We start from the raw sequence: 25,637 nt of genomic DNA on the forward strand, positions 1-25,637 counted from the left end.
CTGACACCACTACCACGACATATATAATGCACTGCCACCAGCATCATGGACGTCCGTACTACACTACCACCAGTATCAAAACGTATGTTCGACAGTGCCACCAGCACCAAGACGCACGAAGTACACTGCGACTAGTGCCACGACGTATTTACTACACTGTCACCAGCACAATGAAGTACCTATATCACTTCCACCAGCACCAAGACGTAAGAACTACACTGCCACTAGCACCACGAAGTATTTACCTCATTGCCACCAGCACCACGACATAAGAATTACACTGCCACCAGAAGCAGGAAGGACGTACTACATTGCCACCAGCACCACGACGCACGTATTACACTTCGACCAGCACAACGACTTAATTACTACACTGCCACCAGCAACACGAAGTATTTACCTCACTGCTACCAGCACCACGACATAAGAACTACACTGCCACCAACAACACGAAGTACGTACTACACTGCTACCAGAACAACGACGTACATACTAGACTGACACCAGCACCACGATTGATCTACTTCACTGACACCAGCACCAAGATGTAGGTACTACATTGCCATCAGCACCACGACGTACGTACTACACTGATACCATCACCAGGACGTACGTACTGCACTGCCACCAGCACCACAACGTATACTATACTGCTATCAGTACAACGACGTAGGTACTGCACTGCCACCAGCACTATAACGTACGTACTACACTGACACCAGCACCAAGACGTACGTACTACACTGCCATCAGCACCACGGTGTAAATACTACACTGCCATTAAAACCACGACGTACATACTACACTGCCACTAACGCCACGACGTACGTGATACACTGAAACACACACCAAGACGTACGTGCTACACTGCTAATAGCACCACGAGGTACGTAATACAATGTTAAGAGTTCGACGATGTAGGTACTACACTGACAATAGCGCCATTACATACGTATTACACTGACACCAGCAACACGCTATACATAGTACATTGCCAATAGCACCACGACGCTCGTACTATACTGATGACGGCACCACGACGTACTTACTACACTGCCACCAGCAACACACCGTACGCACTACACTAACATCAGGACCAAGACGTACTTACTACACTGCCACCAGCACCACGACGTACGTACTACATTGCCGCTAACACCACGACATGCGTACTACACTGCCACCAGCACCACGACGTTCGTACTAAACTGACAATAGCACCAAGAGGTACCTAATACACTGACAGTAGACCCACAACGTACATACTACGTTGCCACCAGCACCACAACGTACGTGCGACACTGCCACCAGCACCACGACGTACCTACTAGACTGCCACTGGCACCACGACGTCTGTACTACACTGCCACCAGCACCACTACGTACGAATTATACTGCAGGCGCCACGACATATGTAATATACTGCCACAAGCAGTACGATGTACGTACTACACTGCCACCAGCAGGACGTACGCACTACACTGACACCAGCACAACGACGTAGGTACTACACTGATACCAGCACCATGATGTACTTACTACAGTGCCACAAACAGCACGGCGTCCGTACTATTCTGACACCAGCAGCATAAGGTATGTACTGCACTGCCATCAGCACCGCGACGTACGAACTATGCTGCCATTAGCACCAAGACGTACGTGCTACACTGACACCAGCAGCACAACATAGGTGCTACATTGATACCAGCACTACGATGTACCTACTACAGAGCCACAATCAGCACGGCGTCCGTACTATACTTACACCAGCATCAAAAGGTATGTGCTGCACTGCTACCAGCACAACGACGTACGAACTATACTGACACTAGCACCAAAACGTATGTGCTACACTGACACCAGCAGCACGACGTACTTACTACACTCTGACCAGCTCAACAACGTACGAACGTCACTGACACAAGCACAACGACGTATGTTCTACACTGACACCAGCACCACGAAGTACGTACTGCACTGCCACCAGCACCATGACGTACGTAGTACACTGACACCAGCATCACGACGTACGTACTACATTGATACCAGCACCACGACGTACCTACTAAACTGCCAAAGGCAGCACGACATACGTTGTATAATGACACGAGCAATACGATGTACGCACTACACTGACACCAGCACCACGACGTATGAACTATATTGACACCAGCACCACGACGTACGTACTACAATGACCCAACCCAAAACGTATGTCCTTTACTGACACCACTACCAAGACGTATGTAACACACTGCCACCGGCACCACGGCGGACGTACTACACTACCACCAATATCACAACGTATGTACGACAGTGCCACCAGCACCACAAAGTACGTACTAAACTGCTACCAGCACCAAGATTTACGTACTACACTGCCACCAGCACCACGAAGTATTTACCTCACTGCCACTAGCACCACGTCATAAGAACAACACTGCCACCAGAAGCACGAAGTACGTACTACACTGCTACCAGCACCACGAGGTACGTATTATACTGACACCAGCACCACGATGGATGTACTTCGGTGACACCAGAACTAAGACGTACGTACTACGTTGCCATCAGCACCACTACGTACGCATTACTCTGACACCATCACCAGGAGGTAGGTACGACACTGCCACCTGCACCACAACGTATGTACTATACTGCCACCAGCACAACGACGTACGTACTACACTGCCACCCGTACTAAAACGTACGTAATACACTGCAACCAGCACCACGGCGAAAGTACTACATTGCCACTAAAACCAAGACGTACGTACTACACTGCCACTAGCGCCACGACGTACGTACTATACTGAAACCAGCACCAAGACGTATGTGCTACACTGCTGATAGCAACACGAGGTATGTAATACAATGATAAGAGTACGACGATATACGTAATACACTGGCATTAGCACCACAACATACGTATTACACTGACACCAGCAACACGATGCACATACTATATTGCCAATAGCACCACGACGCTCGTACTAAACTGATGCCAGCACCACGACGTACTTACTACACTGCCAACGGCAACACAACGTATGTATTACACTAACATTAGAAGTAAGACGTACTTACTACACTGCCACCAGCACCAGGTCGTACGTACTGCATTACCGCTAAAACAACGACGTACGTATTACACTGCCACCAGCACCAAGACGTTCGTACTAAACTGACAATAGCGCCAAGAGGTACGTAATACACTGATAGCAGCACCACAACGTACGTACTACATTGCCACCAGCACCGCGACGTACGTACGACACTGCCATCAGCACCAAGACGTACGTACTACACTGCCAATGGCACCGCGACGTATGTACTACACTGCCACCCGCACCTCGACGTACGAATTATACCGCAAGCGCCACGACGTATGTACTACACTGCCGCAAGCAGTACGACGTACGTACTACTCTGCCACCAGCACGACGTACGCATTACACTGACACCAGCACACCGACGTAGGTACTGCACTGATACCAGCACCACGATGTACGTACTACAGCGCCACAAGCACCACGGTGTCCGTATCATACTGACAACAGCATCAAAAGGTACATACCGCACTGCCACCAGCACCACGACGTAAGAACTGTACTGCCATTAGCACCAAGACGTATGTGCTACACAGACACCAGCAGCACGACGTACGTCCTACACTCTCACCAGCTCAACAACGTATGCACTACACTGACACAAGCACTACGACGTATGTTCTACACTGACACCAGCATCACGAAGTATGTTCTACACTGCCACTAGCACAACAACGTACGTACTACACTGACACCAGCATCACGACGTACGTACTACACTGATACCAGCACCACGACGTACCTACTAAACTGCCACCAGTAGCAAGACATACGTACTATGATGACATGAACACCACGACGTACGCACTACACTGACACTAGCTCCACAACATATGGACTATATTGACACCAGCACCACGACGTACGTACTGCAATGACACCAACCCAAAGCGTATGTCCTTTACTGACACCAGTACGACGATGTATGTAATACACTGCCACCTGCACCACGGCGGACGTACTACACTATAGCCAATATCACAACGTATATACGACAGTGCCACCAGCACCACGACGCACGTACTACACTGCGACCGGCACAACGACTTACTTACTACATTCCCACGAGCACCACGAAGTATTTACCTCACTGCCACCAGAAGCACGGCATAAGAACTACACTGCCATCTGCAGCACGAAGTACGTACTACACTGCTACAAGCACCACGACGTACACCAGCACCACGAGCGATGTGCGTCACTGATATCAGCACCAAGACGTACGTACTACACTGCCATTAGCACCACGACGTATATATTACACTGACACCATCACCAGGACGTAGGTACTACATTGGCACCAGCATCACAACGTATATGCTATACTGCCACCAGCACAACGACGTACGTGCTGCACTGCCACCAGCACTAAAACGTACGTACTACACTTACACCAGCACCAAGACGTACCTACTACACTGCCACTAGCACCACTGCGTAAGTACTACACTGCCTCTAAAACCAGGACGTACGTACTACACTGCAACCAGCGACACGACGTACGTACTGCACTGATACCATCACGAAGACGTACGTGCTACACTGCTAATAGCACCACAAGGTACGTAATACATGATAAGAGCACGACGATGTACGTACTACACTGCCACTAGCAACATGACGTACGTATTCCACAGACATCAGCAACACGATGTGCATACTCCATTCCCAATAGCACCACGAAGCTCGCACTAAATAGCTGCCAGCACCACGACGTACTTACAACATTCCCACCAGCAACACAACGTATTTACTACACTAACATCAGGACCAAGACGTACTTACTACACTGCCACCAGTATCATGAGATACGTACGACATTGCCGCTAAAACCTCGACGTACATACTACACCGCCACCAACACCAAGACGTACGTATTAAGCTTCCAATAGCACCAAGAGGTACGTAATGCACTGATAGCAGCACCACAACGTACGTACTAAACTGCCATCAGCACCACGACGTACGTACGACACTGCCACCAGCACCACGACGTATGTACTGCACTGACACTAAAACCACAACTTATGTACTACACTGATACCAGCACCACGACTTACGAATTATAGTGCAAGCAAAAATGAGGTATGTACTACACTTCCGCAAGCAGTACGACATACGTCCTCCACTGCTAGCACCAAGACGTATGTGCTACACTGACACGAGGAACACGACTTACCTACTCAACTCTCACCAACTCAGTAACGTACGCACTACACTGACACAAAAACTACGACGTATGTGCTACACTGACACCAGCACAACGACGTATGTTCTACACTGGCACCAGCGCCACGATGTACGTACTGCACTGCCACCAGCACCACGACGCACGTACTACACTGACACCAGATTCACGACGTACGTACTACACTGCCACCAGCACCACATAGTATGTACCATACGGCCACCAGCACAACGACACACTGCCACCAGCACCACAACGTATGTACAATACGGCCACCAGCACAACGACGTACGTAATACAGTGCATTCGGCACCACGCCAGCGCCACCAGCACCACGACGCAAGTAGTACACTGCGACCAACACCACGACGTACTGACTACACTGCCACCAGCACCACGAAGTACTTACCCCTGCCACCAGCAACACGACGTAAGTACTACAAGGTTACCAGCAGCACGAAGTACGTACTACACTGCCACCAGCACCACGAGGTACGTACTGCACTGACATCAACACCAAGACGGATGTACTTCACTGACACCAGCACCAATACGTACGTCCTACACTGCCATCAGCCCCACGACGTACGCACTACACTGGCACCATCACCGCGACGTACGTACTACACTGACATTAGCACCATGATGTACTTACTACACTGCCACCAGCACCACAACCTAAGTACTACAGTGAGATCAGCACCAAGATGTACGTACTAAACTGACCAAAACCTCAGCGTAAGTACTACACTGCCACTAAAAGCACGACGTACATACTACGCTGCCAGTAGCGCCTCGACGTACGCACTACAATGAAACCAACACTAAGAGGTGCGTACTACGCTGCTAATAACGCCACGAGGTACGTACGTACTACACTGACACCAGCACCAGAATGTACATACTACATTGTCAATAGCACCACGACGCTCGTACCTCGAGGTACGTAATCCAATGAGAAGAGCACGACGATGTACGTACTACTCTGCCACTAGCAGCACGACATACGTATTACACTGACATCAGGAACACAACGTACGTACTACACTAACATCAGGACCAAGACGTACTTACTACACTGCCACCAGCATCACGAGATACGTACTACATTGCCGCTAAAACCTCAACGTACGTACTACACCGCCACCAACACCAAGACGTACGTATTAAACTGCCCATAACACCAAGAGGTACATAATGCACTGAGAGCAGCACCACAAAGTACGTACTACACTGCCACCAGCACCACGACGTACGCACGACACTGCCACCAGCACCACAACGTACGTATTACACTTTCACTTGCACGACAACGTATGTACTACACTGACACCAGCACCACGACGTAAGAATTATACTGCAAGCACCATGACGTATTTCTACACTGCCGCAAGTGGTACGACGTACGTACTACACTGCCACCAGCAGGACGTACTCACTACATTGACACCAGCAGCACGACGTAGGTATTACATTGATAACAGCACCACGATGTACTTACTACCGTACCACAAGCAGCACAGCGTACGTATTTTACTAACACCAGCATTAAAGGGTATGTATCACACTGCCTCCAGCACCACGACGTACGAACTATACTGCCACTAGCACCAAGACAATGTGCTACACTGACACCAGGAGCACGACGTACGTACTACATTCTCACCAGCTCAGTAACGTACGCAGTACTCTGAAACAAGCACTACGACGTATGTACTACACTGACACCAGCACAACGACGTATGTTCTACACTGACACCAGCATCACGAAATGCGCACTGCACTTCCACCAGCACCATGGCGTACGTACTACACTGCCACAAGCAATTCCACCAGCACCACGACGTACGTACTACACTGCCACCAGCATAACGACGTAAGTACTACAGTGCATTCGGCACCACAACATACGTACTACACTAACACTAGCACCAAGACGTACGTACTACACAGCCACCAGGACCACGGCGTAAATACTACAGTGTCACTAAAACCACGATGTACGCATTACATTGCCAACAGCACCAAGACTTACGTACTACACTGCAAATAGCACCACGAGGTACGTAATACAATGATAGCAGCACGACGATGTACGCACTACACTGCCACTAGCGCCACGACGTACGTACTACATTGAAACCAGTACCAAGACGTACGTGCCCTTCTGCTAATAGCACCAAAAGGTACGTAATACAGTGATAGAAGCATATAATCGTACGTACTGCACTGCCACCAACACCACTACGTACGTACTACACTGACACCAGCACCATGACGTAAATACTATAATGATACCAGAACTACGACGTATCTACTAAACTGCCACCAGCAGCACGATGTACGTACTATAATGACACGAGCATAACGACGTACACACTGTATTGACACCAGCAAAACCACGTATAAACCACCTTGACACCAGCACCACGGCGTACGTGCTACAATGACACCAACCCAAAACGTATGTGATATACTGACACCAGCACTACGTCGCTTGTAATTCACTGCCACCAGCACAACGACGGACGTACTACATTGCCACCAATATCACAACGTATGTGCGCCAGTGCCACCAGCACCACGACGCATGTAGTACACTGCGACCAACACCACGACGTACTGACTACACTGCCACCAGCACCATGAAGTACTTACTCCTGCCACCAGCAACACGACGTAAGTACTACAATGTTACCAACAGCACGAAGTACGTACTACACTGCCACCAGCACCACGAGGTACGTACTACACTGACACAAACACCACGACGGATGTACTTTACTGACACCAGCACCAGTACGCACGTACTACACTGCTATCAGCCCCACGACGTACGTACTACATTGACACCATCACCGCGACGTACCTACTACACTGACACCAGCATCACGACGTACTTACAACACTGCCACCAGCACCACAACGTATGTACTATACTGCCACCGGCACAACAACGTACAAACTACACTGCCACCAGCACCACAACGTACGTACTACAATGAGATCAGCACCAAGATGTAGATGTACGTACTAAACTGCACCAAAACCACGGCGTAAGTACTGCACTGCCACTAAAACCACGACGTACATACTACGTTGCCAGTAGCTCCTCGACGTACGTACTACAATGAATGCAGCACCAAGTGGTACGTGCTACACTGCTAATAGCACCATGAGGTACATACCACAATGAAAGCACCACGACGATGTACGTACTACACTGTCACATGCACCACGACGCACGTACAACACTGGCACCAGCACCCTGATGTACATACTACATTGCCAATAGCACCACGACGCTCGTACCAAACTGATGCTAGCACCACAACGTGCTTAGTACACTGCCATCAGCAACGCAACGAACGTGCTACACTAACATCTGGAAAAAGACGTCCTTATTACACTGCCACTAGCACCACGACGTACGTACTACACTGCCACTGGCACCACGACGTATGTACTACACTGCCACCAGCACCACGACATACGAATTATACTGCAAGCACCATAACGTATGTACTACATTGCCAACAGCGTAAAAACGTACGTACTACACTGACACCAGCACGACGTACTCACTACACTGGCACCCGCAGCACGACGTAGGTACTACACTGATAACAGCACCACGATGTGCCTACTACAGTAACACAAGCAGCACGGCGTACGTTCTATACTGACACCAGCATTAAAAGGTACGTATTACACTGCTACCAGCACCACAACGTACGAACTATACTGCCACTAGCACCAAGATGTAGGTGCTATACTGACACCAGCAGCACGACGTACGTACTACACTTTCACCAGCTCAACAACGTAAGCAGTACACTGATACAAGCACTACGACGTATGTACTTAATTGACACCAGCACAACGACGCATGTTCTACAATGACACCAGCACCACGAAGTACGTACTGCACTGCCACCAGCACCACGATGTACGTACTACACTGACACCAGCATCACGAAGCATATACTGCACTGACACCAGCACCTCTACTTTCCTACTAAACTGCCACCAGCAGCACGACATACGTACTATAACGACACGAGCACCACGAAGTATGCACTACAATGACACTAGCACCAGGACGTATCAACGTACTACACCAGCACCATGACGTATATACTACTATGACACCAACACAAAACGTATGTGCTATATTGACACCACTGCCACGACGTATATAATACACTGCCATCAGCATAATTACGTACGTACTACACAACCACCAATTTCAAAACGTATGTACGACAGTGCCACCAGCACAAAGAAACACGAAGTACAATGCGACCAGCACCAAGACGGATTTACTACACTGTCACTAGCACCACGAAGTACTTACCTCACTTCCACCGGCACCACGACGTAAGAACTACACTGCCAACAGGAGCACGAAGTACGTACTACACTGCTACCAGCAGCACGACGTACGTAGTACACTGACACCGGCACCACGACGGATGTACTGCACGGACACTAGCACCAAGACGTCCGTACTGCAATGCCATCAGCACCACGAGGTACGTACTACACTGACATCAGCACAAACACGTACGTAAGACACTGACACCAGCACCACGACATTCGTACTACACTGCCACCAGCACCACGACATACGTACTACACTGCCACCATCACCACAACGTATGCACTATATTGCCACCAGCACAACGACGTACGTACTACTGTGCCACCGGCAACACAACATACGTACTACACTGACACTAGTACCAAGACGTACGTACTACACAGACACCAGCACCACGGCGTAAGTACTACAATGTCACTAAAACCACGATGTACGTATTACACTGCCACTAGTACCAAGACGTACATACTACACCACAAATTGCACCACGAGGTACGTTATACAATGATAGCAGCACGACGACGTACGTATTACACTGCCACTAGCACCACGACGTATGCACTACACTGAAACCAGTGCCAATGCCTACGTGCTTCTCTGCTGATAGCACCACGATGTATGTAATACAATGATAGAAGCACGACGATGTTGGTCCTACACTGCCACTAGCACCACGACGTACGTACTACACTGAAACCAGGATCAAAACTTGCGTGCTGCACTGCCACCAGCACCACAACGTACGTACTACACTGACACAGCACCACGACGTACATACTATATTGATACCAGAACTACGACGTATCTACTAAACTGCCACCAGCAGCACGACCTACGTGCTATAATGACACAAACATCACGACGTACGCACTACATTTACACCAGCAAAGCGACGTATGAAATACTTTGACACCAGCACCACGACGTACGTACTACAGTAATAACAACCCAAAACGTATGTGCTATACTGAGACCAGCACTACGACAAATGTAATACACTCCCCCCAGCACCACGACGGACGCATTACACTGCCACTAATATCACAACATATGTGCGCCAGTGCCACCAGCACCACGACTCACGTAGTACACTGCGACCAGCACCACGACGTACTTACTACACTGCCACCAGCACCACGAAGTATTTACCCCTGCCACCAGGAACACGACGTACGGACTACAATGTCACCAGCAGCACGAAGTACATACTACACTGCTACCAGCACCACGAGGTACGTACTACACTGACAACAACACCACGACGGATGTACATCACTAACAACAGCACCAATACGTAAGTACTACACTGCAATCAGCACCACGACGTACGTACTGCACTTACACCATCACCACAACGTACGTACTACACTGACACCAGCACCAGGACGTACTTACTACACTGCCGCCAGCACCACAACGTATGTACTATACTGCCACAAGCACAACAACGTACGTACTATACTGCCACCAGCACCACAACGTACGTACTACAATGACATCAGCACCAAGATGTACGTACTACACTACTAATAAAACCACGGCGTAGGTACTACACTACCACTAAATCCACGACGTACATACTACGCTGCCAGTAGCGTCTCGACGTACGTACTACAATGAAACCAGCACCAACAGGTGCGTACTACACTGCCAATAGCACCACGAGGTACTAATACAATGATAGCACCACGACGATGTACATACTACACTATCACTAGCACCACAACCCAAAACGCATGTGCTATACTGACGCCAGTACTACGAAGTATATAGTGCACTGCTACTAGCACCACGAAGTACGTACTACACTACCACCAATATCAAAACGTATATACGACAGTGCCACCAGCACAAAGACGCATGAACTACACTGCGACCAGCACCACGACGTATTTACTGCACTGCCACTACCACCACGAAGTTTTTACCTCTGCCACCAGCACCACCATGTAAGAACTACGCTGCCAACAGCAGCACAAAGTGCGTACTACACTTACCAGCAACACGACGTACGTAGTACACTGACACCGGCACCACAATGTATGTACTAATCTGACACCAACACCAAGACATACGTACTACACAGCCACCAGAAGCACGACGTAAGTACTACACTGGTATCAAAACCACGACGTACGTACTACACTGCCACCAGCATCAAGACGCACGTACTACTCTGCAAATAGCACCATGAGGTACGTAGTACAATGATAGTACCACGACGATGCACGTACTACACTGCCACTAGCGCCACGACGTAACGTACTACACTGAAACCAGCTCCAAGACGTACGTGGTTCACTGCTAATTGCGCCACAAAGGTACGCAATACATTGATAGAAACACGATGATGTACGTACTACACTACCACTAGAACCACGACGTACGTACTACACTGAAACCAGCATCAAATCTACGTACTGCACTGCCTCCAGCACCACAACGTACGTACTACACTGACACCAGCACCACGACGTATATACTGTAGTGATACCAGAACCACGACGTACCTACTAAACTGCCACCAGCAGCACGACGTACGTACTATAATGACACGAACATCACAACGTACACACTACACTGACACCAGCAAAACGACTTATGAACTACATTGACACCAGCACAACGACGTACGTACTACAATGACACCAACCCAAAACGTACGAGCTATACAGACACCAATACTACAACGTATGTAATCCAGTGCCACCAGCTCCATGATGGACGTACTACATTGCCACCAATATCACAACGTATGTGCGACAGTGCCACCAGCACTAAGACGCACGTAGTACACTGCGTCAAGCACCACGATGTACTTACTACACTGCTACCAGCACCACGACGTACGTACCACACTAACACTAGCTCTACGACGGATGTTCGTCACTGACACCAGCACTAAGACGTATGCACTACACTGCCATCAGCACCATGACGTACATACTACAATGACACTATCACCACGACGTACGTACTACACTGACATCATCACCACGACGTACATACTATACTGCTACCAGCACCACAACGTATGTACTATACTACCACCAGCACAATGACGCACGTAATACACTGCCTCCAGCACCACAACCTACTTACTCCACTAACACCAGCACCAAGACGTACATACTACACTGCTACCATCACCACGTCGTAAGTAATACATTGCCACTGAAACCACGACGTACGTACTACACTGAAACCAGCAGGAAGACTTACTTGCTACACTGCTGATAGCACCACGTGGTACGTAATACAAAGATAGCAGCACGACGGTGTACGTACTACGCTGACAACAGCACCACGATGTACATACTACATTGCCAATAACACTACGACGCTCGAACAAAACTGATGCCACCACCACGACGTACTTACTACACTGCCACCAGCAACACATCGTACGTACTACACCAACATCTGGACCAAGACGTACGTACTACACTGCCACCAGCACCAAGACGTAAGCACTACACTGCCAATAGCACCAAGAGGTACGTAATACACTGATAGCAGCACCAAGAGGTACGTAATACACTGATAGCAGCACCAAGAGGTACGTAATACACTGATAGCAGCACCACAATGTACGCACTACACTGCCACCAGCATCATGACGTACGTACTACACTGCCACCAACACCACGACGTACGTACTACACAGCCACTGGCACCACGACGTATGTACTACACTGCCACTAGCACCACGACGTAAGTACTGTACTGCCCCAAGCAGTACGACGTACGTACTATACTGCCACCAGCACGACGTACGCTCTACACTAACACCAGCAGGACAAAGTAGGTACTACACTGATACAAGCACCACGATGAACTTACTGCAGTGCCACAAGCAGCAGGACGTACGTACTATACTGACACCAGCACCAAAATGCTACACTACCAACAGCACCACGACGTACGAACTATACTGCCATTAGCACGACTACGTATGTGCTACACTGACACCAGCAGCACGATGTACGTACTACACTCTCACCAGCTGAAAGATGTACGCACTAAACTGACACCAGCACTACGACGTATATACTACACTGACACCAGCACAATGACGTGTATAATACAGTGACACCAGCACCATGAATTACATATTGCACTACCACCAGCACCACGACGTACGTACTACACTGACACCAGCACCAGGAAGTACGCACTACACTGACACCAGCACCACGACGTATGAACACACTATACCAGCACCACGACGTACGTACTGCAAGGACACCAACCCAAAACGTACGTCCTATACTGACACCAGTGCCGCGATGTATATAATACACTGCCACCAGCACCACGACGGACTTAAACACTACCACCTATATCAAAACGTATATACAATTGTGCCACCAGCACCAAGAAGCACGAGCTACACAGCCATCAGGACCACGAGTTACGTACTACTACGCTGACACCATCACAACGAGGTACATAATTCACTGACACCAGCACCACGACGTACGCACTACACTGCTACTAGCACCACAACTTATGTACTATACTGCCATCAGCTTAACGACATACGTGCTTAAGTGCCACCAGCACCACAACGTACGTACTACACTGATACCAGCACCACGACGTACGTACTACACTGCCATCAGGACCACGAGGTACGTACTACACTGACACAAGCACAACGACGTGCGTAATACACTGACAACAGGACCACGACGTACGTACTACACTGCTATCAGGACCACAACGTATGTACTATACTGCCATCGGCACAACGACATACGTGCTAAAGTGCCACCAGCACCACAACGTACTTACTACACTGATACCAGCACCACGACGTATTCACTACACTGCCACCGCCACCACGAAGTACTTACCTCACTGCCACAGGCACCACGACGTAAGAACTACACTGCCTCCAGCAGCACAAAGTACGCACTACACTGCTACCAGCAGCACGACGTACGTAGTACACTGACACCAGCACCACGACGGATGTAGTACACTGACACCAGCACCAAGACGTATGTACTACACTGCCATCAGCACCACGAGGTACGTACTACACTGACACCAGCACAATGACGTACGTAATACACTGACACCAGGGCCACGACGTACGTACTACACTGCTACCAGGACCACAACGTATATACTATACTGCCACCAGCACAATGACATACGTGCTAAAGTGCCACCAGCACCACAACTTACGTACTACACTGGCACTAGCACCGAGACATACGTAGTTCACAGTCACCAGCACCACGACGTAAGTAATACACTGCCACTAAAACCACGACGTAGTACTACACTGCCACCAGCTTCAAGACGTACGTACTACTCTGCAAATAGCACCACAAGGTATGTAATACAAAGATAACAGAACGACGATGTACGTACTACACTACCACTAGCGTCACCACGTACATACTACACTGAAACCAGTACCATGACGTACGTGCTTCACGGCTAATAGCACCACGAGGTACGTAATACAATGATAGAAGCACGACGATGTACGTACTACAATGCCACTAGCACCACGACATACGTACTACACTGAAACCAGCATCACGTACGTCCTGCACTGCCAACAGCACCACAACATACGCACTACACTGACAACAACACCACAACGTACATACTGTACTGATAACAGAATTACGACGTACCTACTAAACTGCCATCAGCAGCATGACGTACGTACTATAATGACACGTGCATCACGACTTACGCACTACACTAACACCAGCAAAACGACATATGAACTACATTGACACCAGCACAACAACGTAAGTACTACAACGACACCAACCTAAACTGTATGAGCTATACTGACACCAGTACTACGACGTATGTAATACACTGCCAACCAGCACCACGGCGGACGTACTACACTGCCACCAATATCACAACGTACGTGCAATAGTGCCACCAGCACCACGACGCACGAAGTACACTGCGACCAGCACCACGACGTACTTACTACACAGCCACAAGCACCACGAAATACCTCACTGTCACCAGCAACACGACGTAAGGACTACAATGACACCAGCAGCACGAAGTACGTAGTACACTGCTACCAGCACCACGATGCATTTACTACACTGACACTAGCACCATGACGGCTGTACTTCACTGACACCAGCACCAAGACATATGTACTACACTGCCATCAGCACCAAGACGTAAGTACTACAATGACACCATAACCACGACGTACGTTCTACATTGACACCAGTACCACGATGTACGTACTGCACTAGTACCAAGACGTATGTTATATACTGCCACCAGCACCACGACGTACGTACTACACTGCCACTAGCACCACGACGCATTTACTCAACTGCCACCAGCACCACGGAGTATGTACTGCAATGCCACCAGCACTACTACGTATGTACGACACTGCCACCAACAACACAACGTACGTACTACACTGCCATCACTACGGCATCGTGCGTACTACACTGCCATCACTACGGCATCGTGCGTACGACACTGCCACCAGCATCACGATGTACGTACTATACTGCCATTAGCACCACAACGTACGTACTACATTGCCACCAGCACCACAAAGTACGTACTACACAGCCAATCGCAACACTAAGTACTACACTGATAGGAGCACTACAACGTACGTACTGCACAGCCACCAGCACCACGACGTACGTACTACACTGAAAACAGCACCAGGACGTACGTACTAGACTGACACCAGCACCACGACGTAGGTACTACAGTGCCACCAGTACCACTACGTACTTAATACACTGACACCAGCATCATTAGGTAAGTACTACACTCCCGCCAACACTACGAGGTACGTACTACACTGACATCAGCACCACGACGTTCATAATACACTGCCACCAGCAGCACGATGTACGTACTACACTGCCACCAGCACCACAGCGTATGTACTACATTGCCATCAATACCACGACGTACGTACTTTACTGCCACTAGCACCACGATGTTTATGCAACACTGACACTAACACCACGACGTATGCACTACACTGCTACCAGCACTACGATGTACGAACTACACTGCCACCAGCACCGCAACAGATGTACTATACTGCCACCGGCAGTATAGCACCATATAGCACCATAACGTGCGTACTAAACTGCCACCAGCACAATGAGGCACTTACGATACTTCCACTAGCACCAAAACGTGCGTACTTTTGTGATACAAGCACCACAACTTACGTACTACACTGACATCATCACCACGACGTTCTTACTACTCTGATGCTAACACCACGACATACCTACTACAACGCCTCCAGCACCACGATGTAGGCACTACACTGACTCCAGCACCACGACATAACGCCACTACACGGACACAAGCACCACGACGTTCATACTACACTGCCACCAGCAGCACAACGTACGTACTACACTGCCACCAGCATCACAACGTACGTACTACACTGCCTCAGAGCCCCATCATAGCATCAGACGTATGTACTACACTGTTACACTGCTCTTTCAACACGACGTACGTACTATACTGCCACTATCACAACGAAGTACGTACTACACTGACACCAGCACCACGACTATGTACTACACTGCCACCAGCACCACGAGGTACATACCACACTGCCACCAGCACAAAGACGTACTATTGTACAGCATCACGACGTAACATATTACACTGCCACCAGCAGTAAACGTATGTACTATACTGCCACTAGGACACCGACTATGTACTACATAGCCACCAGCACCAGACTACGTACTGCACTGCAACAGCACCACAACATACGCACTACACTGACAACAACACCACAACGTACATACTGTACTGAAACAAAATTACGACGTACTACTAAACTGCCACACAGCATGACGTACGTACTATAATGACACTGCATCACGACTACGCACTACACTAACACCAGCAAAACGACATATGAACTACATTGACACCAGCACACAACGTAAGTACTACAACGACACCAACCTAAACTCGTATGACTAACTGACACCAGTACTACGACGTATGTAATACACTGCCACCAGCACCACGGCGGACGTACTACACTGCCACCAATATCACAACGTACGTGCAATAGTGCCACCAGCACCACGACGCACGAATACACTGCGACCAGCACCACGACGTACTTACTACACAGCCACAAGCACCACGAAATACCTCACTGTCACCACAACACGACGTAAGGACTACAATGACACCAGCAGCACGAAGTACGTAGTACAACTGCTACCAGCACCACGATGCATTACTACACTGACACTAGCACCATGACGACTGTACTTCACTGACACCAGCACCAAGACATATGTACTACACTGCCATCAGCACCAAGACGTAAGTACTACAATGACACCATAACCACGACGTACGTTCTACATTGACACCAGTACCACGATGTACGTACTGCACTAGTACCAAGACGTATGTTATATACTGCCACCAGCACCACGACGTACGTACTACACTGCCACTAGCACCACGACGCATTTACTCAACTGCCACCAGCACCACGGAGTATGTACTGCAATGCCACCAGCACTACTACGTATGTACGACACTGCCACCAACAACACAACGTACGTACTACACTGCCATCACTACGGCATCGTGCGTACTACACTGCCATCACTACGGCATCGTGCGTACGACACTGCCACCAGCATCACGATGTACGTACTATACTGCCATTAGCACCACAACGTACGTACTACATTGCCACCAGCACCACAAAGTACGTACTACACAGCCAATCGCAACACTAAGTACTACACTGATAGGAGCACTACAACGTACGTACTGCACAGCCACCAGCACCACGACGTACGTACTACACTGAAAACAGCACCAGGACGTACGTACTAGACTGACACCAGCACCACGACGTAGGTACTACAGTGCCACCAGTACCACTACGTACTTAATACACTGACACCAGCATCATTAGGTAAGTACTACACTCCCGCCAACACTACGAGGTACGTACTACACTGACATCAGCACCACGACGTTCATAATACACTGCCACCAGCAGCACGATGTACGTACTACACTGCCACCAGCACCACAGCGTATGTACTACATTGCCATCAATACCACGACGTACGTACTTTACTGCCACTAGCACCACGATGTTTATGCAACACTGACACTAACACCACGACGTATGCACTACACTGCTACCAGCACTACGATGTACGAACTACACTGCCACCAGCACCGCAACAGATGTACTATACTGCCACCGGCAGTATAGCACCATATAGCACCATAACGTGCGTACTAAACTGCCACCAGCACAATGAGGCACTTACGATACTTCCACTAGCACCAAAACGTGCGTACTTTTGTGATACAAGCACCACAACTTACGTACTACACTGACATCATCACCACGACGTTCTTACTACTCTGATGCTAACACCACGACATACCTACTACAACGCCTCCAGCACCACGATGTAGGCACTACACTGACTCCAGCACCACGACATACGCACTACACGGACACAAGCACCACGACGTTCATACTACACTGCCACCAGCAGCACAACGTACGTACTACACTGCCACCAGCATCACAACGTACGTACTACACTGCCTCCAGAGCCACATCATAGCATCAAGACGTATGTACTACACTGTTACACTGCTCTTTCAACACGACGTACGTACTATACTGCCACTATCACAACGAAGTACGTACTACACTGACACCAGCACCACGACTATGTACTACACTGCCACCAGCACCACGAGGTACATACCACACTGCCACCAGCACAAAGACGTACGTATTGTACAAGCATCACGACGTACATATTACACTGCCACCAGCAGTAAGACGTATGTACTATACTGCCACTAGGACACCGACTTATGTACTACAATGCCACCAGCACCAAGACCTACGTATTACACTGCCACCAGCACCACAATTTACGTACTACACTGCCACCAATACCACAACGTACTTACGACACTGCCACCAGTATCAAGACGTACGTATTACACTGCTACCAGCACCACGACGTACGTACTATACTGCCACCGGAACAATACCTATGTACTACACTGCCACCTGTACCACAATGTACGTATGATACTGCCACCAGCACTACGACGTACGTACTACACTGCCACTATTACCACAGTGTATGTACTATACTGTCACCAGCACCACGACGTACGCACTATACCGCCACTAGCACTACGACGTATGTATTACACTGCTACCAGCAGCACGACGTACTTACTTCACTGCCACTAGCAGCACAACGTATGTTTTACACTGCCACCATCAAGACTACGTACGTATTATACTGCCACTAGCACAACGACGTATGTACTACACTGCCACCAGCAGCACGACGTACGTGATACACTGCCACTAAGACAATGAGGTACGAACTACACTGACACCAAATCCATGACGAATGTACTATCCTGACACCAGCAGCACGACGTATGTACTACAGTGCCTGCAGCAGCACGACTTACGTACAACAATGCCATCATCACCACGATGTAATACAACACGACGTGCGCATTACACGGATACCAGCACCACGACGTATGTACTACACTGCACGTACGTACTGCACTGACAGTAACCCACAACGTTTATGCTATTCTGACACAAGTACCACGACGTATGTAATACACTGCTACCAGCACCACGACGTATGTACTATGCTCTCACCAGTAACACGACGTGTCTACTACACTGCCACCAGCACCATGACTTATGTTGTACACTGCCACCAGCACCACGACGTATGTACTATACTGCCACCAGCACCACGACGTGTGTACTACACTGCCACCAGCACCACGATGTACGTACTACACTGCCACCAACACCACAACGTACGTACTCCACTGCCACCAGTACCACAACGTACGTACTTCACTGCTCCCAGCACCACAACGGATGTACTATACTGCCACCAGCACCATGACGTACGTACTACAATGACTGCAGCACCACAACGTATATACTACACTCCCACCAGCACAATGAGGTACGTGCTATACTGCCACTATTACCACGACGTACGTACTATACTGTCACCACCTCCACGACGTGTGTACTACACTGCCATCACCATAACGACGTACGTACTACACTGACACCAACCCAACAAGTATATGTTATACTGACACCAGTACTACGACGTATGTAGTACACTGCCACCTGCACCACTACGTACGTACTACACAGACACCAGCACCACGACGTATGTACTCTACTGCCACCAGCACCACGACGTACGTACTGCACTGACACTAAACCACCACGTTTATGCTATTGTGACACCAGTACCACGACGTATGTATTATACTGCCATCATCACCACGACGTACGTAATACACTGACACCAGCATCACGAATTATGTACTATACTGCAACCAGCACCACAACGTATGTACTACACTGCCACCAGCACTACGACGTAAATACTACACTGCCACCAACACCACAACTTACGTACTACACTGCCATCACTACGACATAGTACGTACGACACTGCCACCAGCACCACGATGTACGTACTATACTGCCATTAGCACCACGACTTACGCACTACACCGCCACCAGCACCACAACGTACGAAATGCACTGACATCACCACCACGACGTACGTGCTACACTACCTGCAGCACCACGACGTATGTATTATACTGCCACCATCACCACGATGTACGTAATACACTGACACCAGCATCACGAATTATGTACTATACTGCAACCAGCACCACAACGTATGTACTACACTGCCACCAGCACTACGACGTAAATACTACACTGCCACCAACACCACACTTACGTACTACACTGCCATCACTACGACATAGTACGTACGACACTGCCACCAGCACCACGATGTACGTACTATACTGCCATTAGCACCACGACTTACGCACTACACCGCCACCAGCACCACAACGTACGAAATGCACTGACATCACCACCACGACGTACGTGCTACACTACCTGCAGCACCACGACGTATGTACTGCACTGGGGGAGAACCTCCACAGTGATGTAGCTTCCCTCGCGAGGTTTTTGTAACATGCAGACAACATAGCTCTCTCAACAGTCTCTTTCATCTGCTCTTCCTTCTTAGATATCTATATTAATTTCCCATATTTCTCCTTTATGAATTCTCTCTCTCTCTCTCTCTCTCTCTCTCTCTCTCTCTCTCTCTCTCTCTCTCTCTCTCTCTCTCTCTCTCTCTCTCTCTCTCTCTCTCTATCAGTCTGTCTATCTTAGGACCCTCCTCCAATAACAAAATCCACTCCCTTCCTCCTGTCTAAAATTCCCGCAGAACAGCTCATCATGGTCATGCAGTTTTCTTTTGTTCCATCCATTCCCACTTTTCTTCTTTTCACTCCACGTCCATTTCCTTTTCTCCCCTCTCTTCCTCTACCCCATCCTCCACAGTACAGAGCTGTATATAATTGTGAAAGTTTTAGGATATCTGGATCTCTATCGCCAATGTTGACCTGAGAAACAGTTTCAGCTGCACCAGATGGTAGTGTCGAGCTCGTGTGTGTGTGGTTGAAGTAAAGATGGAAGTAACTCCTTCCTGGCGTTGATTGGAGTGCAATCTGGGGTGGAGGAATGGGAGAGTTTGTGAGGATTTGTAGGTGTGACGTGGGTGAGGAGTTTGTGTGAGGATAAGTAAAGTAGGAAATAGTTTGTATAGAAGAGGTATAGATGACTTTGGCATCAACCAGATAACTACATTGTTCTCGTTTTTGTATTTGATGTTCGTGTTTAATCTGTTTTTCTATTAAGTCTTCAGACTTTTGTTATGTAATTATCATTAAGAGTTTATTTTGCTGTATATTCTATAGTTGTTTACTGATGTTTGTTGTGCTTTTAAGTTGGTGGGTGGGGGGCTTACCAAGTCCGTGTGAACGAGACGTTATGTTATCTCACACCTGAACTACACACGCCTCCCTTAGATGACGTGACCCAAGTACAGCTACAACAAGACACGAGGAGACGCCTCCCTTAGATGACGTGATCTTAGTAAAGCTACAAGACAAGTTTTTGCCTCAGTGAGGCAGTCAAGAGTGTGAACATCATGGACGGAGGTGAAGAATGTTTTTGTCAGTGCACGCCGAGAGGAAGACAAAAATCCTGTACTACTTCTGCCTCCTCCTACACACCTTCTTGTTCGTCCTGGTCGTCACGGAGCCATGGAGAGAGCAGTGAGAGCGAGGACCCGCCGCCCACCTGGCTGTACATGACGGTGTGGGTGGCGGGGGTTCTGGTCTACGTCAATGGTCTGACGGGAGACTTCGTGCACGACGACGTCAGCGCCATCAAAACAAATCCGGACGTTTTGGGAACTAACCCGCTCTCCCATGTAATCTTCAACGATTACTGGGGCAAGCCCATGGCCGACCCACTCTCCCACAAGTCCTACCGACCCTTCACCATCCTCAACTTCAGGTAGGTACTCAAGAGACTTTCATTCTGCTTATATATTCAGTTTTACCAGTTGTGACCTTAACGTGAGTTTTAATGTATGTTGTCATATTCTGGGGTAAATCATGAGGATATCAGTGCTACCTCATTAATGTTCATTTACTTTTACTAGTCTGACTACTCTGTCCTACTTAGTGAAGCCGCCCTAAGCAAGTCGTGTACTTAAGCGACGGTAATGAAAGAAGAAATCAATTTTCTGTAAAAGATAATGCTCTTGCAGACTTCAGAATAAAAATGGAAAAGTCTTTTGATTAGAAACGCATGATTACTACCCTGAGAGTATGTATTCAGAGGACTAATTTCTAATTTCAAGGTTTGGTTGGAACGAGATCAAATAACCTCCAGGAGGAGGACCATATACCATGAGCTGATGTTAATGTTATACCTTGTGAATATATGGATTGAATATCGAACGTTTTATGTGGATGTCCGTAACTCTGTCTTAACAACCAGCACAAATATCTTCCCGATATTCTAGATGGTAATAATTCTTGTAATTTACACACGAAAAAAGTTTTTTTTTCACAAAATCTACTCGACATGGTGACATATTTTCATTAGTATGTTATATAAGGAACGTATGTATATGATAGGTTAATGTTATATAATGTTATATAATGTTATATAATGTTAAGGGGCATATGTAGGTGTTAGGTTAATGTTATGTAAGGAACTTATGTAGGTTAATGTTATGTAAGGGACGTATGTGGGTGTTTGGTTAATGTTAAGTAAATGACATATGTACATTAAAGTTATGTTTAGGACGTATGTAGGCGTTACATTAATGATTCACATGCTAGAGAAATAGGAAGTTACTATCAAGAAGACCTGTACCAAATAAGAAACTTGACAGAATAAATATCTTCGGCTATTTTGTTGTGTTTTTCCTTTACTATTGGAAGTTCTTTCAGATGAGTCGTGTAAGCTGAACCTTGAAAGAGGCAACTAAAAAATCGTTTCGAATATTTTTTCTTTTTTGAACGATTTGTCTTTCCGAGTACCATAATACGTAACTAAAGTATTTACTGTAACGGTTTTGCCATCTTGTACAAAAATGTCTCAGCTGATTATGAAAATCAGTAGGGTTTCAGATGGAGAACCACGTCATTTCCAGGGAGAACCACTTGTGTGGATTGCGGGTGATGTTGTCACTATATATGAATGCCGACAACAGTTGTGGTATGAGAAAAGGTCAGGCCAACAACATCACTTCTGCATACTGCATCAGGAAACTATGTAAACCCATGGGTACACAGCAGGGCCAACGCATACTGATATGCCTTGCAAACTTTCATAATACGTAACACTCCTTATATAATGGTATAGGTACGAGAATGATATATGTATAGGAATGGTGTAGGTGTAGGAATGGTAAAAGTGAAGAAATAGTGTAGGTGTAGGAATATTGTAGCAGGGGGAGACATATAAGTATTTGAAATAGTATAGGTGTAAGATTGTTATAGGTGTAGAAAAAGTATAGGTATAGGAATGATATAAGCGTAGGAATAGTCTGTGATGCAGTGGTGATAGAAGTGCAGGAATATATATATATATATATATATATATATATATATATATATATATATATATATATATATATATATATATATATATATATATATATATATATATATATATATATATATATATACATTTTTCATATGTATATATATGTATGTCTGTGTGTGTGTGTATGTGCGTATGTATGTGTATGTGTGTGTATGTGTATATGTATATATATATGTATATTATCCCTGGGGATAGGGGTGAAAGAATACTTCCCACGTATTCCTCGCGTGTCGTAGAAAGCGACTAGAGGGGACGGGAGCGGGGGGCCAGAAATCCTCCCCTCCTTGTATTAACTTTCTAAAATGGGAAACAGAAGAAGGAGTCACGCGGGGAGTGCTCATCCTCCTCGAAGGCTCAGAGTGGGGTGCCTAAATGTGTGTGGATGTAACCAAGATGTGAAAAAAGGAGAGATAGGTAGTATGTTTGAGGAAAGGAACCTGGATGTTTTGGCTCTGAGTGAAACGAAGCTCAAGGGTAAAGGGGAAGAGTGGTTTGGGAATGTCTGGGGAGTAAAGTCAGGGGTTAGTGAGAGGACAAGAGCAAGGGAAGGAGTAGCAATACTCCTGAAACAGGAGTTGTGGGAGTATGTGATAGAGTGTAAGAAAGTAAATTCTCGATTAATATGGGTAAAACTGAAAGTTGATGGAGAGAGGTGGGTGATTATTGGTGCATATGCACCTGGGCATGAGAAGAAAGATCAAGAGAGGCAAGTGTTTTGGGAGCAGCTGAATGAGTGTGTTAGTGGTTTTGATGCACGAGACCGGGTTATAGTGATGGGTGATTTGAACGCAAAGGTGAGTAATGTGGCAGTTGAGGGAATAATTGGTATACGTGGGGTGTTCAGTGTTGTAAATGAAAATGGTGAAGAGCTTG

General features: G+C 47.7%; 1 protein-coding gene across 2 annotated transcripts in view; it reads left to right on the top strand.

The window, feature by feature from the left end:
• LOC139764048 (protein O-mannosyl-transferase tmtc2-like) overlaps nt 1-24,058 on the top strand; it is a 44,392-nt gene extending 20,334 nt beyond the window's left edge. The window contains exons 2-3 of one of the 2 annotated variants that reach the window (XM_071690505.1): nt 22,667-23,159; nt 23,308-24,058. In XM_071690505.1, coding sequence (XP_071546606.1) covers nt 22,789-23,159; nt 23,308-23,344 — 408 coding nt within the window. In that variant the 5' untranslated portion in view covers nt 22,667-22,788 and the 3' untranslated portion in view covers nt 23,345-24,058. The remainder of the gene's footprint in view (nt 1-22,666; nt 23,160-23,307) is intronic. The other variant, XM_071690506.1, reaches the window with a different exon arrangement.
• The last annotated feature ends 1,579 nt before the right edge of the window (nt 24,059-25,637 follow it).

This window comes from Panulirus ornatus, chromosome 48, assembly GCF_036320965.1.
Source record: "Panulirus ornatus isolate Po-2019 chromosome 48, ASM3632096v1, whole genome shotgun sequence".
In the NCBI taxonomy this organism is placed as follows: Eukaryota; Metazoa; Arthropoda; class Malacostraca; order Decapoda; family Palinuridae; genus Panulirus; species Panulirus ornatus.